Below are 26,684 nucleotides of genomic sequence, written 5' to 3'. Positions count from 1 at the left end.
ATTTTTTTTCCCAATGCCTTCTGGGAATCGTTCTGTAGCAAAGACTGCAGAACAGAGGGAACTACATAAAGAAGATTAAATGATCCAAGTATAAAGCCGATGGTGAACCTTCTTTTTCATATGTCCCTATGGGATCCTCTTTGCCTACTTGGATGGCTGGCAAATAGTGTACTGTGCCTTTAAATGCATGCGTGTGCGCGCGCGCGCGCGCGCGCGCGCACACACACACACACACAATGTCAACAGGGATGCTTGGAAATGCTTATGCAGTTATTCTTGACTTTTAATATTATAAATGTTTTCTTTAGTTTAGATTGGATACTAATCAATTTTTACCAAAAATAATTCACTTCCTTTAACCTGTACATCGAAAGATATGTGAAAATGCGTACTCTTATTTTTTCTCATTCAAATTATGAACTTGTTAAGCGCACACACACATACACGTGCACAAACACACACACACTTATTTCCCCAAGGTAAATAAAATGTAGTTTATTCAATTAAGGAGTAACTAAAATGATTAGTAGCATTTCAGTGCCTTATAAACAAAACTCATCACTGCACTGTGTTCAAAAGCTTTGGTCATTGTACAGCAGGGAGTTCATTTGATCAAAATTTAGAGAACATCAGGGTTGGAAGGAAGTATATCTCATCTTATTGAACCACACGTTAGTAGCTGAATCCATGGGATGCTATCTCTGCCAAGGGATCACTGACTATATGGTGTATACCTCCAGTAAAAAGGAAAAAAAATATACTCTTTAAACACAGACTATTACTAGTAAGACATTTATTAATTGTATTATTAAATTGTTTCTAAAATCCATTATTATTGCAATGGTGAAGAGGTAAATGCAAAGTTAACCTCAGTGAGAAGTGTATTACAGTTAGGTTGACAGTAAATTACAAGAGAAATCCACTGACTACAAATCTGTTACAGAATATGTAATACTGTACATTAAAACAGGATGAAGAAGCTACATGAATTGGCAACATTTTATATCATTAAAAAACCATTGAAAACTTAAAAATGATGCTTGCATATAGCTGCAGATACTAGAAAATCTTTCATTTTAAAAGTTAATTCTGTACCATTCTTTTAAAAAATTTATCATCGTCATATGCAGGTATGTATTGTTTATATCAAGTGATTTTTGTGCCTAGATATAATTTAAGACTGTTAAATATAAATTCATATTTACTTTCATATAAAAATATATATAAAAATAGAGTATTTAAAGGAGGTGGATATTCATACTAAGGAACTGATCAATCAAAATAGTTTTATGTTTTTGTATAGTAATGAAATTGAGGTATTCGTACATTTGGTAATTTCAGCTAAATACTGAATTAACCCTCTCAGCCTTTTTTCCCCAAAAGGAAAATAATCCTTTAAGAGCCATTGTAACTGTGAGATGTTATCTCACAACAAAGCGTTTGTACAATAAAAAAATTTACTATCTTAAACTTGAAGTATAGAAGAGAAAGTTCTCAGTACTAGGATTAGATACGTTTTACACGTATGCCACGGTTTTATAAAAAAATAATTCTCTGTCTTTTCTAAATCTGGATTAGATACAGTTGCTCAGGAAAATCAAAATACAGTTACTAGTAACAGAGTAGTATTTGTGGACATATACAAACGCTTTCTGGAAATAAATGCCTATGCACTTGAGAATGCTTAATCCTTTGCAAAATATTTACATAAAATATAATTGCAATCTTAAATTATATAGAGTTCTAACAGCAAACAAAAGCTTTCTTAAGTAATCTCATCAATGAAACACAATAAAGTAACCCAAGAAGAACTATATTTTCTCACTTTAAAATTACATATTTAATCAACTTAGACTGCAGTTACCCATCCAAGTTCACAGACAGGCTAGGAGGGAATGTTTATGAAAACTACAAAGAATGCAAAAAAATATATTGGTGTTTTCACTGTAAAATATTACACTTCCTATCGCTTTCAGAGAATCTCTTAGAATTCCCTGGAGGAGCATTACGATTCTTTTCCTTTCAGTTATAGGATGTTAAAAATCTAGGAAGAAGCGGTTTTCATAAGCATTGGATTCACAAAGCCTAAAGCCTCATCAAAGCCATGTTTTCTCCTGGTAAAGGGCACAAGCGTCATCCCCACTTGCAGGTGTAATGTAATTCCTTTTTCCCCTTTCCAATACTAAGGTAACGATAAAGATGATAAGGCAATACTCAAGAGCATTATCTCTTCCCCCATGTTTCAAATGTCTATATTTCTCTTTATTATCACAATGCAATACCCAGGCCACAGTGGATCTAGTTTATGATTATACTTCAGGTCACCATTTTCTAGTTCTGTCTTTCATCTTGAAACCAGCTGATTTCCATGTGCACATCCTACCTTTATAAAGCTGTAGAAAAAGGAAGTGTTATGACTTTTTTAGCTACGTGTGCATTGGTGTGTTTGCGTGTGCCGGCGTGCCTCAGCATGGGTGGTGGAACCAAAATACACATCAGGCACAGGATTTGGCTACCAAACCATCGTCCGGGTGAGTGACTTGAATCCCCTTCCAAGTTCAGTCCTTCTGCAGAGTCTGCACAATTCTTTCACTGGCACACATCCTGCTGAGAAGGATTTCAGAGCAAACCTGATTAACTGGACCTCTGACATGATACGGTGATTGAACGTTTGTTACAGAGTCTTGTTGTCGTTGTTGTACTTTGCTTTGATTGCTGAAATATTTTCCCACAATATGATTTCTTGATCGATTCATTTTAAGAAAGTGATATTCTTTGGATAATTTTGATTTCACTACCTGCAAATAAAGAGCAAAAAACAAAAAATAGTGAGGTAAAAGCAAGGACATTTGAGACCTGCAAAGAGCAGGGTAATTAACTCACAAACTTGAAAAAAACATCTCTAGCACATAGATGTTACAGATGTTGCCCAAAGGACATGAATATGATTGACATGACCAAGAACCAATGTAACTTATCTTTCAAAAAGGACCAAGGTTGAAATTAGAATTTCTGCCCCTTTTCTTACCTCAGGGCAGCTGTCTTTAATACAACTAAGGAGTAGTCTCAGAGAGTGTCTCTGCCTCACTGCTGTGTGTGTGTGTGTGTTTAGGCCAGATGCTAACATCCAGAGGACACTAACATGCCTTCGCTGAGTCACTGATTCAAACATGGTACTCTAAGCCTGTCATGGCATCCTTTTATAGAATGATAGCTACAACTATTTGCAGAGAAAAGAGAAAATAGTTTTGCATTGCACACCCATAAGCTGACGCTGTTACAGTTAGTAGTTTCATTTCTCTGGGCACTTAGTAAGTCATGGAATCTGAAGGCGCAGCCTATGCTCTATTAAGCTAATAACTTTATAAATGTTTGTACATATGTATAGTTTTACCTTAAAATTGTTTTGAATAGGCAGCATAAGCATTTATAAAGCATAAAAGAGTATATAATAAAAAGTTTCCTTCCCATCTCTTCTCCTCACTTTCAATCACTCAACAGCCTCCCCAGAAGCAACATATATTATAGTTTCTTCGGGATTCTCTTCATGGACATTTTATGAATATTAACACACACACATGAAAACAAAGAGGCCATATTTATTGTCTATTTGTACAGTATGTAAAACTTTGCTCTGGTGAAATCCTGTAATTGTCAGCTTTAATCACTGGGCTAATATATCTCAGGGAGTTAGCAACAAAAGTCAGAGAAAACGAGGTGGGGACCCAGAGAGACTGGGGGAGGGGAGGGCTGAGAAGTAGGGAAAAGAGAAAATACTGGCAAAAATTTTTTGGGTGTGTTTACAAATTAATAGCAAATCTTTAATTTCATCAAATTAATGCAACTGTAAGACATTTTCAGTCACTATGGACACATTATTTATTACTGATGACTAATGAAAGCAACACTAGCACATATGGATTTTTAAAATTCTTTTGAGGGCTATGTAATGATTTAGGTACATATTTTTTGATCCCATATAAAAGAATGCGATGAAAACAGTTCCAACAATATAGAATATTTGAAAAAAGTAGCATGCGGTCTATTTCGAAGGTAGGTATTTTTAGTTATGTTGTAAGTTAGAGGGAACCATTTTAGAAGAGTTGTTTGAATAGAAATTCTATAACAGTCTACCCCAAAAGGTTAAGAGCAGTGATCTTTAGGTGGACGAATTATAGGCAATTTAAAATGTATTCTTCGTAAATTTTTGGTCTTGACTTTTTAATTTTACTGCAATGAATGTGCATTACTTTGTAATCGTAAAAACATTGAAGCTATTCCCATTTTGAAGACAAATATAACAGGAATGCCTTTTAAAGACAATATACCCTGCTAACCCCAAATAAATGAATTGTTTTTTTGTAACTATGGGAGGTTTGGCTTTTCATGATCAGGCCCTCAGATGAAGTAACTCTTAAGAAGTTCAGTGAAATCAGCGGATTGTGGTGAGGAATCCCTATGGATCGTAATTTACAGCTCAGTCTGCAGTTAACCACTGATTAATATTCCAGGTCCCGACGTTGTGAGTTTCTATTATGCACCGCTCCTTCTACGTCTGTTTGGTTGTACAATAACTTTAAATATGATAGGCTGGGGAGGTGCACCAATGTTTTCCTGAAGGTTTTGTCCATTTTGGAGGAGGTTTGTATTCACCTATAGCAAGATAAGTGAACATTCTTAAGGAAGTTTACTTAAGGAAACGCTGAAGCATAAATATTACAGTCAACCCTGAAAAAATATTATTCCAATGTTCTGAAGCCAAAATAAGGTTAATTTTGTTTATATAATGTTATCTTAAGTTCTGGCTTTTTCAATTGCCTGATGATCTGCATGCTAATTACATGAAAAATAAAAAAAGGTTCATCCCAATGCAAAAAGGTCATATTCCTTAAAAATTTTAATGTTTTGTGTGATTTCAGGGTTGCATTTAATGTTGCATTACCAGTGTTGGATAATGCTAGTTTAAATGCTTACAGTAATCTTGAAAGTGACTCATAAAAGGGATATACAAAAAATACCTGTTTCCAGTGTATTTGCTGAAGCATGTAGCTTCCACTTGGGAGTAGTGTCAGTATTTTGCTAGATCACAGTGGGAAGGTTGATGATATACTTCTATTTTTAAATCACTAAGATGATCTCTGAGAAAGGAAGATGGAATGATGGCGTCTCCACCAGCTTCTGAGGACCAGCCTAATGCCTCCTACAGGGAAAACTTCTATTATGCTATATGAGATTGACCCCTACACAGCCACGCCAGGGATTGGCCCAACAATACCTAAGTCAGTTGGTTTCCTTTGAAAACTATTTTTCAGGAAATAATCGAAGATAATGAGTTTCCCGATTCCTTTGTTAAGCCAGTATCACCCTGATGAATCCTAAAAGCTGACGAATCTACAGAGAAAGAATGATTTCAATTTTGATTTGTCAAAACACAGACATAAAAAATCCTCCCAAAATGTTATTGTAAATGGAATCTAGGAGCATTTAAAAACTCTAGCAGTATTATGGGCTGTATTAGTAACACATACAATTTATTCCAGGAATGTTAAGCTTCAATATTATGAAATATTTTGTCATAGGAAATTACCAAAGAATTATTTGTAGCTATATGATTGTTTGCCCTGAAAACTCAAAGAAATCTACAGTAAAATAAGGAGATATTTTAAAGTTAATATTTAAAAATTATATAGCTTTCTATATTCTATCAATAATTAATAAGAAATATATTAGAGAAAAGATTTCATTACAATATTAAAACAACTTCATCAAGTTCAATGATAATCTATAGGACACAGGTGAAGAATGTGTCAAAAATTTAATGAGTCATAAAAGAAAACATGAATAAATGGAAAGACATAACATGTCAAATCGTCCCAAGTTAATTAAAGAGCTATTCCAATTTTAATCACAGCAGGATTTGGGGGTATGTGACAAAGGAATTCTAAAACAGATCTTAAAGAATAAATGTAGGAAAATAGCCAAGACCATTTGGAAAGAAAAAAAAGCAGTGATGAGGGGATACTTTCAATACCAGATATTCATTCATCAACAGGACTTGAGTCTACCATCAACCTACCATGGACTCAATTTGTTGTCTGTATAAGCAAGTATAAGAAGAATTCAATACGGAGATAGAAAAAAACAGAAATTTTCACACTGCAGGTTAAAATGTATTTTATAAACTGCCCATTCTCTAAAAATTTTAATAGAGAAATAAGGTAGTTCTAAATAGCACCCAATGTCATATAAATCCAGTGACCATAAATGTTGACAGCCTAATAGTTGTTTTTTTTGTTTGTTTTTTTGCGGTACGTGGGCCTCCCACTGCCGCGGCGCACAGGCTCCGGACGCGCAGGCCCAGCGGCCACGGCTCACGCGCCCAGCCACTCCGCGGCATGCGAGACCCTCCCGGACCGGGGCACGATCCCGGGCCCCCCGCATCAGCAGGCGGACTCCCAACCACTGCGCCACCAGGGAAGCCCAGCCTAATAGTTTTAATTACACGGGATTAAAATCAAGAGTGTGTGTTTAAAATGGAGCTAAGTGCCGAACTGCTAATAGGGTCTCCAATGAAGAAGGGAGTGAAAATTGAGGGGGTGTGTGTAGTGTAAAAACAAAAGTATTTTTGTTTTTATTGTATATAATTATTTAAAAATGTTTAGCATTAGCAAGAATTCATGTAATCCTTTTATAATAGAAAAGCAGAAGAGAAACAAAGTGATGCTGTATCTTACAAAATTAAAATTTATGATTTATTTTTGCCATATAATATCCATCTTTCAATCTTCAGACTTCTCTGTGTTAGGAAACACATGGAGTAATTCAGATATGGTCCCTACCCTCAAGGGGACTATATAAAGACACATGTCTAAGACACTTGAAGTAAAAACAAGAATGAAATGACTTCAAAGACATTGTCTGAGACTAGATCCCCAAGGTCAGGCACCATGTTGTTTCCGTGTAATGAATAGTTCCTTAGTAAGTATATTAAGGAGACAGTGCTAATTTATGGTGGCCATGATAACTTGCTCACACAGCTATTATTTCTTTGAACTTATTTGTAAAATTTGGTGTCTGATATTGCCGTCAAACTGCTATCTCTGAGTTTCAAAATATTACTGTACTTTACCTACTCTTACTGACTCTAAAGTGGAGGAAGAGGAATTAGCTACATTTTTAAGTCTTGGAAATGTTATGCAAGTGAAGGATGTTTGATACCTGTACAGTAAAGAGCGAACTGTTTCTTTCCTTTGATCTCATGTGTAGAAATGTGCCCATGTGAGTCCTTCCAAAATCAGAGGACCATTTGGGGTTACTAAATTCCAACTACAGTGGCGACTGGAATGTGGCTTTGAAAGAGAGGTGTTAGCAATACAAATGTTAGGTTTATCTCTGGGGCATGATAGTAGTAAACAACAAAAATGAGCTATTAGAAAATGGTGAAAGATTTAGGCCTTGAACCAGAGACAAAGGACTCTAGATGTTTGTGGACGGTGGTCACCTCAATCAGAGACAAATACTAACGTCTTGACGCTTCCAAAAGCTTCTCTAAATCTGGGTGCATCCGACTCAACAACTGAGAAAGAGACGCACCTACCTAGAGGAAAAAGGAACTACTACATATGGTTAATAGCACATACCCATGTGATTGGGGAAATGTTTACATTACTTGAAACATGAGTGTTAGCTGGAGTTTTATTGTTCTTTTTTTGCCACTTTAAAATAATCCAAAGTAACTCCTTGTCTTTAGTTTTGTTGTCATTATTTTCTTTTTGTGACTTTGCTGTGTCAAATTATACTTAAAATTAGGAAGAGAGAGTGAAGGACAATTGGTCTCCATAAAGTGTGATAACCTGTTAGGTCAGCATTGTTCCCTAATCACAAGTATAAGTGTAATAATAAAATTTTTTTTTTCTCACAGCAATGTTCAAATTTAGATTAAGTTACAAATAGGAATAGACTTTTAAGTAAGGATTATAGTGTTTCAAAACAGTAATAGATTTTTATTATAGTATCTATGGAAACTTGGAGAGTAATTTTGGAGCTGGAATCAAGGGCTGCAATGGGGATAAGATATTATAGGTTATGTAGATGATCACATTTTTCTGTGACTCAGTCCAACAAAAAATCTGTGCTTTGGTGTGTAGAAGTAACTTTTGCTTTCTCTTAGGCTTCTTATATGCTAAGAAGTCTCCCACTTTATGATCGTATATCTTTCCACATCTCTATATAATTAAGGACTTGGGCACACAGACTTTTTAGAAGGCATACAAATGCCCATAATTCAACTTGACTGGTTTGGGTCAATGGCTATTGTAAGACTTCCCAAACAAATGAAAAAGTGTTATAAATTACAGGACAAAAGTACATGGCAACTTTTACTATTAAATTCATGTAACTTCAACACTCAAAATTGATTTCACATAAAATAGTCATCAGAATGAATGTGTTACCATGTCAATTAATTGCTGCATCTAAAATAACTATGAATTTCCTTTTTTAAAAATTTAATTTATTTTTATACAGCAGGTTCTTATTAGTTATCTATTTTATACTTATTACTGTATACATGTCAGTCCCAATCTCCCAATTCATCCCCCCCCCACCCCTGCTGCTTTGCCCCCTTTGTGTCCACACGTTTGTTCTCTACATCTGTGTCTCTATTTCTGCCCTGCAAACCGGTTCATCTGTACCATTTTTCTAGATTCCACATATACGCGTGAATATACGATATTTGTTTTTCTCTTTCTGGCTTACTACACTCTCTATGACAGTCCCTAGATCCATCCACGTCTCTACAAATGACCCAATTTCGTTCCTTTTTATGGCTGAGTAATATTGCATTGTATATATGTACCACATCTTCTTTATCCATTCATCTGTCAATGGGCATTTAGGTTGCTTCCATGTCCTGGCTATTGTAAATAGTGCTGCAATGAACATTGGGGTGCATGTGTCTTTTTGAACTATGGTTTTCTCTGGGTGTATTCCCAGTAGTGGGATTGCTGGATCATGTGGTAATTCTATTTTTAGTTTTTTAAGGAACCTCCATACTGTTCTCCATAGTGGCTGTATCATTTTTTTAAAATTTAATTTAATTTTTTTTAATACAGCAGGTTCTTATTAGTTATCTATTTTATACATATTAGTGTATATATGTCAATCCCAATCTCCCAACTCATCACACCACCACCTCCCCACCCTCAATCTACATTCCCACCAACAGTGCAAGAGGGTTCCGTTTTCTACACACCCTCTCCAGCATTTGTTGTTTGTAGATTTTCTGATGATGCCCATTCTAACCGGTGTGAGGGGATACCTCACTGCAGTTTTGATTTGCATTTCTCTAATAATTAGTGGTGTTGAGAAGCTTTTCATGTACTTCTTGGCCATCTGTATGTCTTCTTTGGAGAAATGTCTATTTAGATCTTCTGCCCATTTTTTGACTGGGTTGTTTGTTTTTTTAATATTGAGCTGCATGAGCTGTTTATATATTTTGGAGATTAATCCTTTGTCCGTTGATTCGTTTGCAAATATTTTCTCCCATTCTGAGTGTTGTCTTTTCGTCTTGTTAATAGTTTCCTTTGCTGTGAAAAAGCTTTTAAGTTTCACTAGGTCCCATTTGTTTATTTTTGTTTTTATTTCTATTACTCTAGGAGGTGGGTCAAAAAGATCTTGCTGTGATTTATGTCAAAGAGTGTTCTTCCTGCGTTTTCCTCAAAGAGTTTTATAGTGTCTGGTCTACTATGAATTTTCAAAAAGCCAATATAAAAAGGGAAAGCTTGGTGAATTGGAAAAGTGTCAGGCAGATTACAAGCAAATACCTTTTCTAAAACTGATCTTGACTTGAATAACACCCAAGGAACTTCTGATGTGGTTCCAGATCCACAGAACAAAATAGAAAACAATTTTCAGTGGTGCCAGTGTTCCAAAATCTCTAGACCAGATTAGGGGGGAATGCTCTGATTACAAATGTGTTTCACAATCATGGGTAGGGTCTGAGGAATGAGGGTAATGGATTTTTAAGGTTAGAAAACATGAGCTTGACCAGGCAAAACCTGCTAACACAATCCTTTAAGATGAATGTATACTATTGAAGTACTTTTTATTTGGTATTGTCATTCTGCATTCAATCCAAGATCCAGTCACAAAAGTTATGACCAGCTGCAAAATTAGTTTAAGAATTCACAGAAATAGAATAAAAATAAAGTGACAAACAATAGCTAGAAGCCAGTCCTTATAATTTCATTTCAGGAAATCACGCAATTTTTACAGATAATAAGGAATTCTTTCATCTACCCCCCCACCCCCAATATTTAATTATGGCCACATGAAACAAGCTATGTTTTGAGTGAAGGGAGTCCAACTTCTGAATGGGTCAAAGATGCTGAGGATTAGAGGGCAAGACTAAAGTTTTCTTTAGGAATGAGGATTCTTTTTTTCATTTTGTTTTTTGGTGTTTCCAGATATGCAATGTCTCTGTCTCCCATCCTACCTCCAAATCTTCAACACTTTTTACCTGACAGCTGAGGCTTTTTCATTCCTGTCCCCAGTCAGAGCTCAGTTCCTGACTTTGGGAACAAATTCTGCTCTGAAGTGGGAATATTCATTAGAGGGAACTACAGATCAGTAGTTTACCTATTTCATGTTAAACTGTTGGTTCTATCTTACACTTCTACGCAGCTCCCCAGAGACTAACTCCCTGTCTTAAACTCAGTTTCCTAAGTGGGTGAGTATTCATGTAACTGGATTCTTGATACTATTTGAATAACCTTTGTTAGTCTAATCGATTTCAAGCTTCGTTACTTCCCTGCTCTATTTAGATGGACATGTTGTGTCTTGGAATCTATTTTGATCTTAACTCACAGGTGTTTGTTTCCATCCATCTCTCCTGAATTTAGAATTTATATTTAAGAATATGGCACTATTGGGAGTTCCCTGGTGGCCTAGTGGTTAGGATTCTGAGTTTTCACTGCCGTGGTACAGGTTCAATCCCTGGTAGGGGAACTGAGATCCTGCAGCTGCACAGAGCGGCCAAAAAAAAAAAAAAAAAAAAAAAAATATATATATATATATATGGCACTAAAATGTTATTTAGAAAACAATTTGTGTGGACCAACATTTCTCAGTGCTGGAATCACTGTAGGAATTTGCCCAGCACTATCCTAGCCTTTTTAAAAGAGATCTACTAGGCCATTGCATTTCTTGTCAGAAGAGCTCTCCAGCATCCTGTCTGAGGTGGCACATGACTGACTGACTGCTGGTATGTAGGGGGCTTGGGGAGAAGTTTGGGGGCTCTACTTTTCAGCAGCCAATTTCACTTTTGGCTTTCTGATTTTAGCTTCTAGATTAGTTTGCTCTTTGCTTTCCCTGTGTTTCTGAGTCTAGACTCTCTGCTGTTCAACTTTAAAAGAAATCATATGTATGGTTGTAGGTTCTTGACTGCATGGGTTGGGGTAAGGGACTCAGGGTCCACCAGTTTTGCACACAGACTTTTAACCAATTGTTTTCTGACGTGTGCTGTAGCCCTGCCTTCCTCAGCACGTGGCTCCTTCAGGTCTGAGCCATTCAGACGATCCGCGGGTCAAGGGTGCCCCTCCTATAATTGGTGTTTCTCCTCTCTAAGCACTTTATTTTTTTAGGGAAAATATGAACTTTTATTCTTTAAAGCTAGGAACCAATTTTTAATATATTTTTTAGTTTTTATTGAAATATAGTTGATTTACAGTGTTGTGCTAGTTTCAGGTGTACAGCAAAGTGATTCAGTTGTGCATGTATCTATCTATCTATTCTTTTTTAGATTCTTTTACATTATAGGTTATTATAAGATATTGAGTATAGTTCCCTGTGCTATACAGTAGGTCCTTGTTAGGCACTTTACATTGTAAATTCCTTTGCGGGCTAAGTCAAACTTCTTAAAATGAATTCTGTCTGTTATATTTCTTATTCTGTCTTTTTTTTTGGGTGGTGGTGGTGGTGAAGATTTATGTCTTTAAAGTCTTTTTCGTGGAGTTTCAAGTGGAAGAGAAGATAAATGCTTGTGGTCAATCTGCCACATTTAATCTGTACTCCAAACGTGATTTTAGACCTTATTGTCTATGCTAGTTTTCCCAAAGTGTGTTTACTGAGGTGTTAATAGCTGTTATTAAAAAAAGAAAAGTGGTTCTGTGGCCAACATTTTGGGAAAAACTGGGTCAAACTAAGCTAAACTGTTTCTTTGCTGTAAGGGCTTTTGGGATCATTTAATATACTAATACTATTTAAGAATCTTAAAGTGGAAGGGCATACAGTATTTCCCAAACCGCAGATCCTGTTTTCACCAGGCTAGAACGCTAAAACCTAAAGTAGGAAAAATGCTAATCAAAGCAGTTCAAAGTCCATCTCAGCTTGGCACTTAAAGGTTGGTAGTGAAACCTCCAGCAATGAGCGTTCATTGAACAGAATATGAGATAAAATAGTGATGTGTCAGCATCTCTTTCTAAGGCATACTGACATTCCATGTTCCAGTAGTGCAGAGGTTGGGCTGGATAGCTGCCTCCTGGGGATATAGTACCAGTGCAACGTAGACTGACTGACACTTTTCTTTGTTCATCCTCCATTATAACTGTCCTTCTTAAGAGAGATACCCTGATGTTATTGGGTGTCCACCATTCCACAGAGGATGGTCCCTTTGGAAGAGGATTTTGTACCAATCCATCTCAGGAAAGGTTGGGCTCCATTATGGCTAATGAATTCATTCTCACCAGGCACCGATCTTGAATCTAATCGGCCACTAGAAAAGGCTAGAATTCACTTGCAAATGGAATGAACATGAATTATTTTACACAGAAAGGACTGTTTAGAATTATCTTCCAAAAAACGGGGTGTGGGAATGGTAGGTCGTGAAAGCTTCTGTGACTCTTCTTTAGTTACAGAGCCATTGAAAGATTTCAGGTGACACCATTCCATTTGCAGTGTAGAAACATTACACCTGGTGGGGGCAGGAAAGATGAACTCAAGTAGTTCAAAGTGAAGGTGCCAAGAGGAAGATATTCTAATAGTCTAGGGCAAATGAATGACAGGGAAGAAGACCTTCCATCTCACCTTGTTCATTTACCAGCATCCTACCAACTATTTACCAGTGTCCTTGACCTGGTCCTCTCCCACATTGTCAGGAGCCTTCCTCTACCAGTCCTACCCGCTCCTGTATACTCACTCTACCCCTTAGTATTAACTATTCCCCCTCTGCCCATAAACATGCCAAAGTTGTTCCTCCTATAAACTGCCCCTAGATCACTTTCTCTTCTAAATCCAATATCTTCCCCTCTTTCTTATTGCTACTTGTTGAAAGGTTTTACCTTTTCTCACTTCTTATACCTCTTCATTCTATTGTAGTTTGCTCCCTGTCCTCAATATTTTACTGAAACTACTCTTAATATGGTAAGAAAGGACCTTATCAATGCCAAAAATCAATGACTATTTAAAAATCCCTGTCTTAATAGAGTTATCTATTACACTGGACAACATTAACCCTGTTTCAATCTCTCCTTACACATTTTCACTTTCTGGTTTTCCATGGTACCCCACTCTACTAGAGCTTTCCTCTAACAGTTTATTCTCTAAATGCAAATGCTCCTATTTCTCCCAACTTGGCTTAAATATTGGTGTTTCCAAGGGTTCCTTCCTCAACTCCTCTTACTCTTCTCACTTTCTTTGGATGATCTATTTTCATCGTTTCGACTATTACCTATCTTCTGAGGACTTCCAACTTTTTAATCTCCAGCCCCATCCTGTCCCTCAAGCTTCAGATGTGTATCTCCAGCTGCCTGTTAGGATGCAGGCAGGCATCCTGGATGTCCCACAGGCATCTCAAACACAATATGTTCAAAACGGAATTCATCTTTTCCCTAAGCCTGTAGCTTCTCAGTTACTCCATGTCTCAACTGCCGGTTCAGTTCTCTAATCCGTCACCCAAGTTAGGAATCATCTTTGATTCTTCCTACACCCTCATGCCACTCGTAAGATCTACAGATACATATTTAATAGGGCTTCTATTTGTCTGCTTCTCTCTTATGATTGCTGTCTCTGTCCAGGTCTGGGTGAGCCTTTATCATCTCTTACCTGACTTCTGAAAAAGTCTCCTAACTTCTCTCCCTGGCTGAGTCCTTTTCAAATCTTCCCTCCTCATGGTTCTCAGACTTAACCTATTTGAAACAAAGATGCGCTCATCTCACTTCTCTCCAAAACCTTTCACTGACTCTCCATCACTTAGAGGATAAAGTCTAAGCTCTTACCATGATCTGGCCCTAGCCTACTTTTCCCAGTCCCCTTTTATAATTGATGTTCTACAATATATAGAATTGCTTGTGATTTCCTGAGAACATCAGGTTATTTCAAAGCTACTTTGGTTCACATTGTCTTAGGGGTTGGAATGGTTCCTTCTGCTATTACCTTACTACTTGACTAGGACCAACTCATCCTTTAATAATAAACGTGGGTAGTTTTCAAGGAGAGGTTCACTCAATCCTCAGATTGGATTAGGTGCCCCTTCTTGGTATTATTATAATACCTTATTATATCTCTTTAACGTATTGTTTCATAGTATGGATTTTTATGCCTGACTCTCTGACTACAATGTGTTAAAGGTAGAAAATGTATCTTATTTATTTTTGCATTACTGCTGTTTAGCTCAAGAACTGGACTCAAAAGATAAATATTGGACAATTAAGTAAAAGAATAAATGTGGTCGAGGCAATTGGAACAGAGTATAGGGGAAAGACTTGGAAGAATATTTACGAGGTAAACAGGATTTGGTAACTAGCTGGTTGGAAGTTGCTAGGGGGCTGAAGAAACATAAGGAGGAGTCAAGGATGACCCTAGCTTGTAAATGACAGTGCAAGAGAGTGAATTCAGGAATACGAGAGAACAAGAGAGCGTAAAGGGAATATTAATTCTCAATTTGGAAACATGTTGAGTTTGAGACGCTTACAGGAATTCTACAAAATGTTTACTACTTCATTTGACAGCAGTTAGTACAATGCCTACACAGACACTCAAAAATTTGTTGAATTAGATTTCTATTACTAACTTATTAAAAATAGCCATGCTGATAGTTAAATTCTGGGATCTGCTATGTAAGATGACTATACTTGAATCAGTTATTTTTTCTTGAAAAGTCAATATTTCAGTTTTTTAGAGAGATGAATTTAAAGGCTTTTTTCTTCAACTGTGTTCATAATAAACTTTGAAAGTTTGAAGGAAAAAGAGAAAACCTTTAGGTCCACAATACAGAAGGAAAACATTTCTAGGCCAGATAAGCTTTTGTTAATTTAATTAAGATTAAATAATAACAGGAAATCATCTCTGGCAAAGAACTGAAAACCTCTTCTTTCCAAGGTGCAAGAATCAAAGGAAACCTGTGGATATTAGAGCTGGGCGGTGATGCTGGAGGGTTTCTGTGTTTTGCTTTGTTTTGTTTTGTTTTTGACTGAGTCAAAAGCTAGAGCGACATCTGCCAGAAAACAGAGACATCATAGAAAGTTTGTGCATAACAATTGGTTGTGGGTTTGCCCCTTCTGCAGCCAGGTTTGGGCTGGTAATATGTTTGTATCCTTTCCAGGTTTTAGCTCACTCACAGTAGATGTTTGCCACATAACTAAAGGCACCATCCAAAACCACTCTTGGGCGACAGCTACCTGGATCCTGTTTGTTGTCCTGTATAAACACTGGGAAAACAAATTCCACTTCTACCCATGAAGAGAAACACCTGCTTTTCTAATCAGCAGGAACATTTTAGTCGAAATTGATGCACACCAGTTAGGAAATTGTTTATAGATTCATGGTGGCAACATATCCTCTCTTGGTGACTTGACAGATGAAAGAGACACCCCAAGACCTTTAATCTCACCTATGGCAGCAAGAGCCCACTGGAGCAGGTTTGTTATGTCTAGGATAGAATTCTCACCACAAATCAAAGAGAACACATCAAGATCTTACTGTGATGATTACAGCAATCCTTCTCAGGTATCTATGAATCTATAGTGGGAATGGTTTAATTGAACACCAGAAGATATAAGGCTCCCAAACCCAAAATCTTATTGTTCTAATACAGTAGATCTTAATGCTTGCTTTTACTATACAACAAATTCCTTTCCCAGCTCCTGAGTCCAGCACAGAGGAAGAAATGGTTGTTATTAATGAATTTCTGCCTTTAATGTTTTGTATGAGACGAGTAATCTACGTTTTCTTGGCTTGCCACATTCATCATCAAATCATCCTTTGCAAAAAGCTTTCGATTTTCTTGATTGTTTATAATAAGCTAACAGTGACTCAAGATGTTGGGTGATGGTTTAGAAAGATTATAAAACATCCGTGTCAGCACTGGAAACTTCCTGAGGTACAAGTGGTACAAATTGTTCAAGAGTTAAGCAACAATTATGCCCAAGTGATGAATGGGTTTAGAGACTTTGTGATAAAGGGAGTCAGTTGAGAAAGATGATCTTATCAGTTCCATGTTGTAACTGGAAAGGCGAATGCTTCCAGAAGTATTTCAGCTCCAACATGAAAACATCAAAATGGATAACACTGCTCGAGAATCAACAGAGATAATCTGGGCAATACCTATATAGCTTGCCATCAAGGTGGCACACATTAGAAATAGGGTTTAATAAAACACAATTTGTGTATAATAATTGCACACAAAAATTATAAAATCAAATAAGCGAAGTAATTTTACCCGACGTGCTTAAATCATGATTATGGAAATTAAGGATGGTTTTTATTAGTAATAATTATAAGCCAGTATTCTAGTTCTGATGGTTCAAAGAGTCTTTACTGTAGTTCTCAAATTCCATGACTCTTACTGTCAACTGGTTGATCCTGCGACAATCATGTGGGAAGGGCATCTTCTGTTTTTATTTTTTATTTTGTTTTAGCCGCACTGTGTGGCTTGTGGCAGTTTAGTTCCCCGACCAGGGATCGAACCCGGGCCCTCAGCAGTGAAAGCGAGGAATCCTAACCACTGGACGGCCAGGGAATTCCCGCATATTTTGTTCTTAATTGGAGCCATGTGGGAAATCTGTAGAGGACTTCTCTTTTTTAGACTTCCAGAGCACTAAAGCTGAAAAAAGAAAAACAGGCACCCCCTCCCCAAATACTAACTGGAGACACATTATGTAAAAGTAAATAAGTACACCTTTTCTAAAAGAGGCAAAAAACCTCTGTATGTTGTCATATGTATGTTGTCTTTCAAAGCCCCCATTTTCTGTGGGTTTGGCAACCTTTGGCTTGCTTTTACAGCCAAAATGTTTATGGTGATACTAGGCTGGCTCAGCCGCAAGTTCAGTTTCTTCCTCTTTCAAGCTACCTGCCCTTGTATATTTCTAAGCCTTGACCTTTTGCAAATAGGAAAGGCATTGGAAGAATATTTTCTTATGGAAGAAGTAAGTAGACACACAGTATCCTACGGCTTAAAAATCTGATCTGCAACAGCATGGCCAAGCTTCAAGTTGCTAAAATGCGATGCCCTCAGCTGTTGGTGGAGGCTCTCGCTTCTCTGAGACGTAGTTCCATTGCCACACAAAAATATAACATGAATTCACTCGCAGAACATACAGAAGGACCAATGCAGTGTCAATAACTTTTGGACATTCATAAACATCTGAGGATCGAGATGGATTCTGACAGTCATCTTAGGGCTGAAAAACAGGATCAGAAGAAACCTCTAGTTGTCACCTCACTAGTCAACCCACTCATGACTGCACTCTGGTTTACAAAGGGGGCCACACCAGAAAGAACAACTGGATCGGTATCTGACAGGACGGTCAAACGAGACAATCTCCATCGTGGTTTCAGCTGTGTCCTTTGGGGACTGGAAGCGTTAGAACTGGTATGAGACACCATGGCTATAGATCAGCTTTAAGGTGGCAGAGAGCGTGAGAGAGCAAGAGTGAGAGTGAGAGCTAGAGAGAGAAAGAGAAAAAAGAGACAGGGCTGCACTGGGAGCTCACTGTATTTCTAGCAACAGCAGAGCAAGGATGCATGGGTGTTTCTTGTGGACCAAATGTGGACAACTAAGTAGAGCGAGCCTGGTGCTATGCTGAATATTTTCCAAGAGGAAGCCTGGAGAAGCAAGGTGACCCGCAACAGAGGGATGGACAGTTGGAAGCCAAGGCGGCAAGGAAGGAATGCAGCTGTAAGGGAGACACTGCCTCTGTCAAAGAAGCTATTATCAGAGGGCTCGGTGGGAGTGTCTTCAAGAAAGTTCACAAGAGCACCTTCAAAAGAAAGAACCAGCATGTTATGCCCAGAAAGCACATCGATGGGTTATGCTTATGCCACTCAGGTCAGACTTTTGTTGCCCTTAACATCTCCCTGACCTGACCCAATGAAGAAAGGGATGGGAGAAGAGTAGCAAAGCATGATGGGGGAAAAAGGAAAGGAGACTCCTGCACCCTCTCTCTTACTTTGGGCTTTTGAGACTGAGGCAGGCCTGAGCTGGGGGAAGGAAATACCTTCATGTGGTTATAACACAGGACTGGGCAATTTTAGTACTGAAGTGAGAGTCTCCTTGTGCCTGAAAGTGATTGGAGTCCTATTATTATCTGAAAGCGGCTTTAAAATATTGGGACTTACCAAGATTTTATGCAAGTGTAGGGAGGAAATAATCCACAGAGTTTGAAAGGGCAGGGCCGGGGGAAGGAAAAAAAAAATTTGCTGCTATCACCTTCTCAGCTAAGACTATTTAATTACTGGCTACAAATAAAATCATTTCCACCACTAGGAAGGAAAAACTATTCAAAACACAGGCCTTCCAGGAATTCCCTGGTGGTCCAGTGGTTAGAATTGGGCCGGGGCCAGGTTCGATCCCTGGTCTGGGAACTAAGATCCCATAAGCCACGCAGTGCAGCCAAAAAAAACAAAATACAAAAAACAACAAAACAAAAAACCAAACCTAAGAAAGGAAAACAAGAAAACAAACACCACAGGCCCTCTGGTTAATGCATCGGATAAACCAGTGGAGGAAGCCTTGATTTTCAAGCTCCACTAAGACATTTGCCACCTTCTTTGGATACAATTTCTGATGGGAAGGCTTGGGATCTATTAGAAAAGACAAGTGCTCTCCAGGTTCCCATCTTCCTGCCTGTGTTGACCAGTGATTCTGGTTTTCAGGTGTCTACATAAACAGTAATTATTCTAACACACTTCATTTGGTAGGACCTCGAGTTGGGCCTGCTACACGCTTTGGCGGAGTGATGATGAACACATCGTTTAATCTCCTCCGGACATGGTTTCTTTAATGCAAAATAAGACTGACAATGCAATTAAAGATATAATGAGAAATTTAAAAGAATCAAAAGCTACAAAAATCAGAGAGCCAGCATAAATACCTCATGAAAATGACATCCGCACGTCCCCTGCAAAAACTCTTTGTATCGCCCCATGGTTATAGTGAATGTGTCAACCACTTCATAGCCGTATTTTTTTGCAGCTTCCAGAATCATCAAATTTTCTTTCCATAAATTCTGAACTTCACTCTGTATTGGAAAAGAGAACAATGAGAATTTTGATTAAGAAGACTTTTATGATTTAATAATTCAGGTAAAATCATGTAAATTGTCTTTTTAAAGATTGATCTTATTGTAAGATAAAGAATTAATTTCTTTAAGATGTGTTCCAATTTTCATGTTCCCCTTATATAAACATTGATGTAAATATAAAATAGCAATATATCAATATCTATAGTGACACACAGTTTGGAACTTTTTCTTCTATGAAAAGCAGTTAGGTTTATTGCCCACAGAGATCTACTGAAGTAGCTAAGATTCTCAATTTAAAAACCAAGACTTGAAAATCACAAATTCTAGCTCCATCTATTTGAATTCTTTTAGGCATTTGAGTATTAATTAGTATGTTTTGTTTTTAGCTCTGTGCTGGGGGACAGGAATACAAGGATAATAAACCATGGTACCTGCTCTTAAGACATTGCATTCAAATAGGAGAAATGTATATGTAAATATTTACTAAGTCCTTTATTGGAGGTAAATATACTAGGCTCTGGGCTGGGAGAGAAAAGGGAATCGCTCTGCAGGGGCAGGGGGACAGCTGGACAGGGAAACTTCAAGAGGGGTTCCTGAGCAGGGTGAGGTTTGCTGGTTGGCAAACAGGGTGGGAAAACAGAGAGTGGGAGTGTGCTTTGGCGAGCCCCAGAATTGAGTGAAGGCTCCAGCTGCTGCTTCTCTAAATCATATTCCTCCCTCCCTCACCAGCTGTGTCTGAAGCAATGATGGAGCTCGGTGGGGGTTCTAGCTCAGGTCCACTGTTGAGAAGAGGGACTCCTCCACTAACTACTCCAGCTCCAGGATGCCTCATCGGCTTGGCCAAGACTTTCTCAGACTGACTCATAGTCTGAGACTCTTCCTACCTCATCCATCCTTCTTCTACTCCCTTTATATCAGACACATTACAGTCAAACACGGTTCCCAGTACAGAGTAGACATTCAAAAAATATTTCATGCAAGGTTGAGTGATATGCATTGGGTGGTGTGGTCTGAAACTGTTCTCACCTACTCCTGCCCCCTCCTTTTTATTCTTCTCAAACATTCTTTCTAATAAATCCCTTTATTTGGCTAACCCTGTCATGGTGTCTGTCTCTTTGAGAACCCAAACTAACACAGGGAGGGAATTGAACTCCCCTTGTCTTTTCTAAAGAACTAAGAAAAAAATTTTTTTTCATTTTCCAGGTAAAACAGCAAATAATTACTTGCATTTATTAATCCACCTGCAAGGTAAAAGAAGCAGTACAAAGACATCTAATTTTCTGTCTTCTCCACTGTGCTTGCATAACTATTTTTATGTGACATTCAAAGAAAAGTGCTCCCCCCTGCCCCCCAAATAAATGCAGTGAATAGAAAAGGCTCATAAAGGAAAAACCTGGAGGAAAAGAGACAGATGGGAACTTGGTCTCTGCCATCCCCTGAAAAATAATGCTCAATGCCATTTGTAGGCCTTTTCGTGTTTGGTTACAGTATCCTCTCAACTTTAATGTGTCCAGTTATAAAAGGTAGAGGAAACTTTACAGGAAGTGTTTTACAGAGAAAGTTCAGTTCTCTGGGAAACAGACTCTGAGTCAGAAATTTGCATGCAGGAGGCCACCAGGAAAGCACCCTTGGGTTCAACTCCTCCAGGGGAGTGAGGGCCTACATGCGGGATAGAGAGGGAAGTTGAGCTGCAACCTCGTTGAAACAGAGGCTTTTGCTGATCCCACCGGGAGTTCTAGAGCTGGGGTGGCCCTTCTGAGATGGCCCAAATTAAGGAAAGGGGGCTGAGTCTTGGTTGAGGCTCTGCCCAAAAGGCAATTCCTGCTGGGACTCAGGTCACACCCGCAGCAGCCCAGAGGAATGAATGTCTCAGCCCTGAAGGGACCATCTGGGAGCAAGCAAATCCTACAAAACGTCACTCAATCATTCATGCGTGAGAGGTTTTCTGAGAGTCTCCTATGTGCTGAGCACTGTGTTTTGCATTTGGGGTACCAGAGTGAGCCATGCAGACTTCCCTCCCCCATGCCGGCTCCCACAGAGATTAGTCTAGCAGGGGAGACAGACAACCAAAGCTGGTATCTGTTGAGGGACCTGGATGAGGACACCAGACAATGTTAAAGGAGCTCATAGCAGGAAAAGCCAACTGAGTCCAGGACGTCAATTAAATCTTCCCAGAGAAAACTGGATTTAAACTAACACTTGAAGGGTGACCAGAAGTTACCCAGGTGAGTGGGTAGTGGGAGAGTGTTCTTTGGGAAGAGGGAACAGTGACTTCCAAGACCTGGAGGTGACTGAGAGCATGGCATGCTTGAGGAGCTGAAACACTCGGTGTGGAGTGTGTGTGTGTGTGTGTGTGTGCGCGTGTGTGTGTGTACACGTGTGCATATGCGTGGAAGCAAGGACTTAGTCTACCGAGGAAGGCGGAGGCCACATCTTGAGTGGCCACGATGAGGACGATGAATGGCAGTGTCTGATGACAAGTTCAGAGTTCTTTTCTGCCTCCACTCGCTCTTGTCCTTTTCTCTTTTGTTTTATCATTCCCCCTCCTCTTCTTCCCTCCTTTAGTTTTCACCCATTTTGCAAGGACTGATGAGCACAATGGAAGCCCTGGTGGCAAGCACGATGGTTAACAGTGTCTGGCGCAAGGTAAGTGCCGAAGAACTGCTGGCAGAGATGAGTTCATTCTAAATCGAAGTAGGCATCACAAGTACTCCAGTTCCTGCGAGAAGCCACAGTCACGGAAGCAAAGCGGAGCTACCAGAGTCCTCAAGGAGGAATTACAAATGTGACCTGCAGCTTCCAAATAACATGAAAGGAGATTCAACTCATAACCCACAGAGACGATTATCAAAAGACCCCTCTCCTAATCCCCGACCATCTCAAACCCTTCATCTACCCCAGATGCTAAATGACTCAACTCACTTTAAATGACCTTAACCCCTCCTGACTCCAAGAGGCTGAATTTGGAGGTTTTATTTGGGCCACTTTCTACCAGTTCTCCTGCTTTGGCATCACAGATCTGGCGGCCAGGCAGGCAAAGTTTCGAGAAAGGAGAGGAGGATCCTGTAATCCCTGTCGGAGAAAGCTAGGAGCGCTCGTAATTGACACAAAAATAAATCTCACTCGGTTTACACATTAAATGGACAGCCTCCTGTCTCCCCAGTTCCCAGTGCCCCCCCACGAGCTCCCCTGAGCAACTGCACACAAACCCGGCTGCCTGTGAACTCTTCTTGCTGAGCAAGGGCAGCTGGTTCTCTTAGCTACAGATGTTGCCTTTCCTTTCTTTTCTGAGACTTCTATTTAGTGTTGAGACTAACTCGTTACTGTCTTCTATAAGAACCGGTCAGAGGCCTCTAACTCCTTTCATTGACCAATATCCAACCAGAGGCAAAACGAATGATACTACTTTAAAAATACTACTGATTTTTTAAAGCAATCAGTCAGAAATCATCTTAAAAAGACACCCTTTTCCTAAATACTCATTGATGCTGACAATTTCACATGTGTTTCAGCATGAGCCCTTAACGGTGTGTGAAACATTACTGAGGTTAGGAGATACTTTAAAGCATGATCCATCTCGTCTACCCCTCAAGTCTTTATCTTTTCAAACTCTGGTACCCCCTTTCTTCTTTTATGAACTCAAAGCATTATTTATGACATATTTATGGGCTGTAGTCCCTTTATTTCCAGGAATAATTATATCTGATTTATAATCATAATCCTTAAGTATATCATCTCCTTTGAATTTTATGAAGGTTGCTTAATATTATGTAGTGCCTTTTGGGTCCTTTTTCAGACACCAGCAAGGATCCTTATAGGAAACTTGAAGTTCACACAGCCTGGTGAAAATGGGCTTACCTGCGTCAGGAAGTGTACTCCATCCACCGGCAGATGAAATCCAATTCCCAGAGTTTTGATGATCACAAGGATATTGAGTAAATTTTCCCTGTGAAATAATCAGAACACAAGCCATGAACTTTGATTACATTTCTGGATGTCCGTGTTTACATAAGCAGAGTGGAATTCCTTTAGAATGTGATAATTGGCATATAGGACTAAATTCTCATTTTATAGGTTTAATATATATTAGTGTTGTTTTCTTTTTCGTGGATTGAGTTTTACGTGTCAGTGGGCATGTTTTGATTTGTAGTAAATGTAAACTTGCATACTGAAGAGCCATCTTGTGATTGGATATAAAAGTATTTTGAAACATTTTAAACTAGACTTTAAGTACTGGATTCTAAATTACAAGCTGCCCTTTATATAAAATCTTGATAAAATTCTGTCACATCGAGTAACTTTTTTTTTTTTTTTTTTACTTAGAACAGTAATGGCAATTATTATTGCAGAAATGTACCTCTTTAAAACCTTGTGAATAATTTGCAGGTGATTGGAATTAAGCCACTGAACACCACCAACGACTAATACAGTCTGGCTGGTATTCTCCAGGGGATGTGATCTGAAAGAAAAACAACACATGTTGCCTTGAAACAGATGGTAAACATTTTAACAGCATTGCCTCACATTTCATTGAACCATATCTGGCATCCTGATCACAGGACCTCCCTGTCATTTCTAACTCGTTTTCAGCCATATTACTTGGTATTTAAACTTTTCAGTGCATTTGATATACAGCAAACAATTACGACAGCTAGTAAAACATCAATCCATTGTGGTATTGTTTCATTCAAAATAGTTCCACTGTACCTTTGCAAGAGATGTTCAAGGGCTTTTTCAAATGTTGGTCTCAACGAAGGGCTTATCCAGAACTGTGGATAGTAGGAATAGCTGATCAAAGTCTTCCCACCATTGACGTTGTGATAGAATTTAGTGCCATGCACCTTCTGCCATTCTTGAAAGGTTTCATTCAATCTTTCGATCAGATAGTACATTATCCCTCTGTTGGTCGAATCGCCAATGAAAAGAATCTATAAGTTAAAAAATTTTGCTTTCAAATCTGATGCTTATGTGATATAGAAGACAATATAAAATAAATAATTTGATGAAAACGAAGCCACAAATCTAATTGAAGGACAGCCCTTTAAATGGTCAGAAATGACATTAATCATATTCTCCCCCAAACCCGTTCGTTTTCCTTTTCCATATTCCTAGTAATGACATCATCTACTGACCTACTAACTCATGTTTAAAGCTTTTTGCTTTCTTTATGCTGCCTTTAATTTCTCCACCTCGCTTATGCTCTTAACTTTCTCATCGAATCAGCTTAACACATTTCATTGATTCAAATAGGCATGAAGTATTCTCGTGCTGTAAGAATACTTAGAGATTTTCCAATCTCTTTATTTCATAGATGAGAAAGCTGGGAATCCACAGAGGTTAGCTAGCTCGATAGAGTTCAAGCTACTACTTGAGAAAAGAGCCACAGGACGAGAATTTAATTTTCTGAAAAGCAGTCTGTGTTCCAGGATGCAAATCCCAGTGCCATTTGCCCTGGAAGCCTCTCACCCATCACCGCCTTCCCATTCCCACCAGCAGAGACCCGCTTCAGGCTCCGACTGCCTCAAGGTGTGCTATTGTTAACCCTTGCTTAATGGGTCTTCTTGCACAGTGGCTGCCCTCTAATTCATTCTCCACACAGTAATACTGGGATAAATTTCCAAATGTCTCATCTCACGTTCACACTCAGAAACCTTATCGGCTCCCCACGTACTACAGAATCAAATCTTAACTCCTGAGGTTCGGTTAACATTTGCTGAGTTTTTATTGCATATCGGCTCTTGCTAAGTGGAGATTTCACATAGGGGACTCACTTTTAATCTTCATAATCGTGGGGTGTGAATCATTCTCTGTTTCACAGATGAGGGACTTGAGGCTCAGGGAGACTGAGGTTATAAATCTAGTAAATGGGGAACACAGGACTCAAATCCAAGTCCTTTATCTCCAAGTGCGGGGTCGATGGCCCCATGCTCTCAACACTTCTCCTAAAGTAAGCAGGTCAGATTCCTACTTTTTCACTGAACATGATTTGCACTCAGCAACATCTGTTTTTCCTTGTGCTAATCCGTCTGCCTAGAAAGCCCCTCTCTCTGCAACCCCACCTGTGCAAATGCTACAAGTCTCCAGACTCGCCATGAACGGCTCTCTCAGCCGGTCTTGTCCAATGCCCCAGCGAAAGCAACCTTCTCTGTCCTCCGTGATTTCATTATAATGTTTATTTCCATTACTGATTTTATCAAAGACTACATGAAATTATGGCTATTTGTTTCTGTATCTTTTTTCTCATATCATATCAAGAAGGATTTGAGGTCAGAGTCAAGGTTAATTTCTAAATTCTAATTTCCCCCATAGTTCTATGCATGCATTTTAAAAGTATTTAGTGAACTGAACGTCAAAGGGACTTCTATTAGAGACAATTCCTTTTAATGTCTTTGGAGAAGGTTTAATTTGTACTTCAGTTTTTTTCTCTTTCTGTTGAGCTTTCCCTTTGCATTAGTCATGTACATATTCACTTCTGATTTTAAGAGCAGTCACTGCATCACTTCTCAGGCACTAGTGCATTCGCCCATCCATAGTGAGACTGCAAAGGTTTATTTTTTCCACAGTAAGTGTACTCAAGTAGCTGTGTGAAGAAACCCAGAAGGCATTCTCCTTCAGAATTTGCTTCCCATCAAACACTGTTACCATAAGCATAGCCAAACTCAACTGTATGATGTAAGATGTCAAGGCCCCAGTCACTGAGTCTCTCAGTCAAGTTCCATTTGGGGCAATAAAATCCCAGTATGAGAAAAATACTTTGTGAAATCACTTGAAATTCTTCCTATTGGATTTGACCTATGATTATTTGTTTTTGTCTAGCCCAGATTTCTGATTTTTTAAAAGGGAAACTTTGAATTATCAGGAAAGCTCTTCATTTCAGAGACTAGTAATTATCCAACTCCATTTGTAATAGTTTGCTAGGGCTGCCATAACAAAGTACCACAGACTGGGTAGCTTAAACAACAGAAATTTATTTTCTCATGATTCTTGGCTAGAAGTCCAAGATCAACGTATTTGCATGGTTGGTTTCTTCTGAGGGCATCTCTGCTTGACTTGTAGATGGCCATCTTCTCTGTGTCTACATATGGTCTTTCTTCTGTGTATGTCTGTGTCTTAATCTCTTCTACTTATAAGGACACCTGTCATATTGGATTAGGGCCCACCCTAATG

The 26,684-nt window shown here is 38.6% G+C and overlaps 1 protein-coding gene across 4 annotated transcripts in view; it reads right to left on the bottom strand.

Moving 5' to 3' along the window:
- Positions 1–477: 477 nt before the first annotated feature.
- The window catches only part of CPED1 (cadherin like and PC-esterase domain containing 1), a 301,524-nt gene continuing 275,317 nt past the window's right edge, over positions 478–26,684 (bottom strand). For 3 of the 4 annotated variants that reach the window (XM_079932379.1, XM_079932380.1, XM_079932382.1), the window contains 5 exons: positions 24,225–24,445; positions 23,875–23,976; positions 23,376–23,463; positions 19,368–19,514; positions 478–2,798 (listed from right to left, as the gene is read on the bottom strand). In XM_079932379.1, coding sequence (XP_079788505.1) covers positions 2,559–2,798; positions 19,368–19,514; positions 23,376–23,463; positions 23,875–23,976; positions 24,225–24,445 — 798 coding nt within the window. In that variant the 3' untranslated portion in view covers positions 478–2,558. Of the gene's footprint in view, positions 2,799–5,097; positions 5,392–19,367; positions 19,515–23,375; positions 23,464–23,874; positions 23,977–24,224; positions 24,446–26,684 lie in introns of those variants that run through there. The other variant, XM_079932381.1, reaches the window with a different exon arrangement.

The sequence above is a fragment of the Stenella coeruleoalba genome (genome assembly GCF_951394435.1).
Source record: "Stenella coeruleoalba genome assembly, chromosome: 9".
Taxonomy (NCBI): domain Eukaryota; kingdom Metazoa; phylum Chordata; class Mammalia; order Artiodactyla; family Delphinidae; genus Stenella; species Stenella coeruleoalba.
This window is presented reverse-complemented; position numbering and strand designations above follow the sequence as displayed.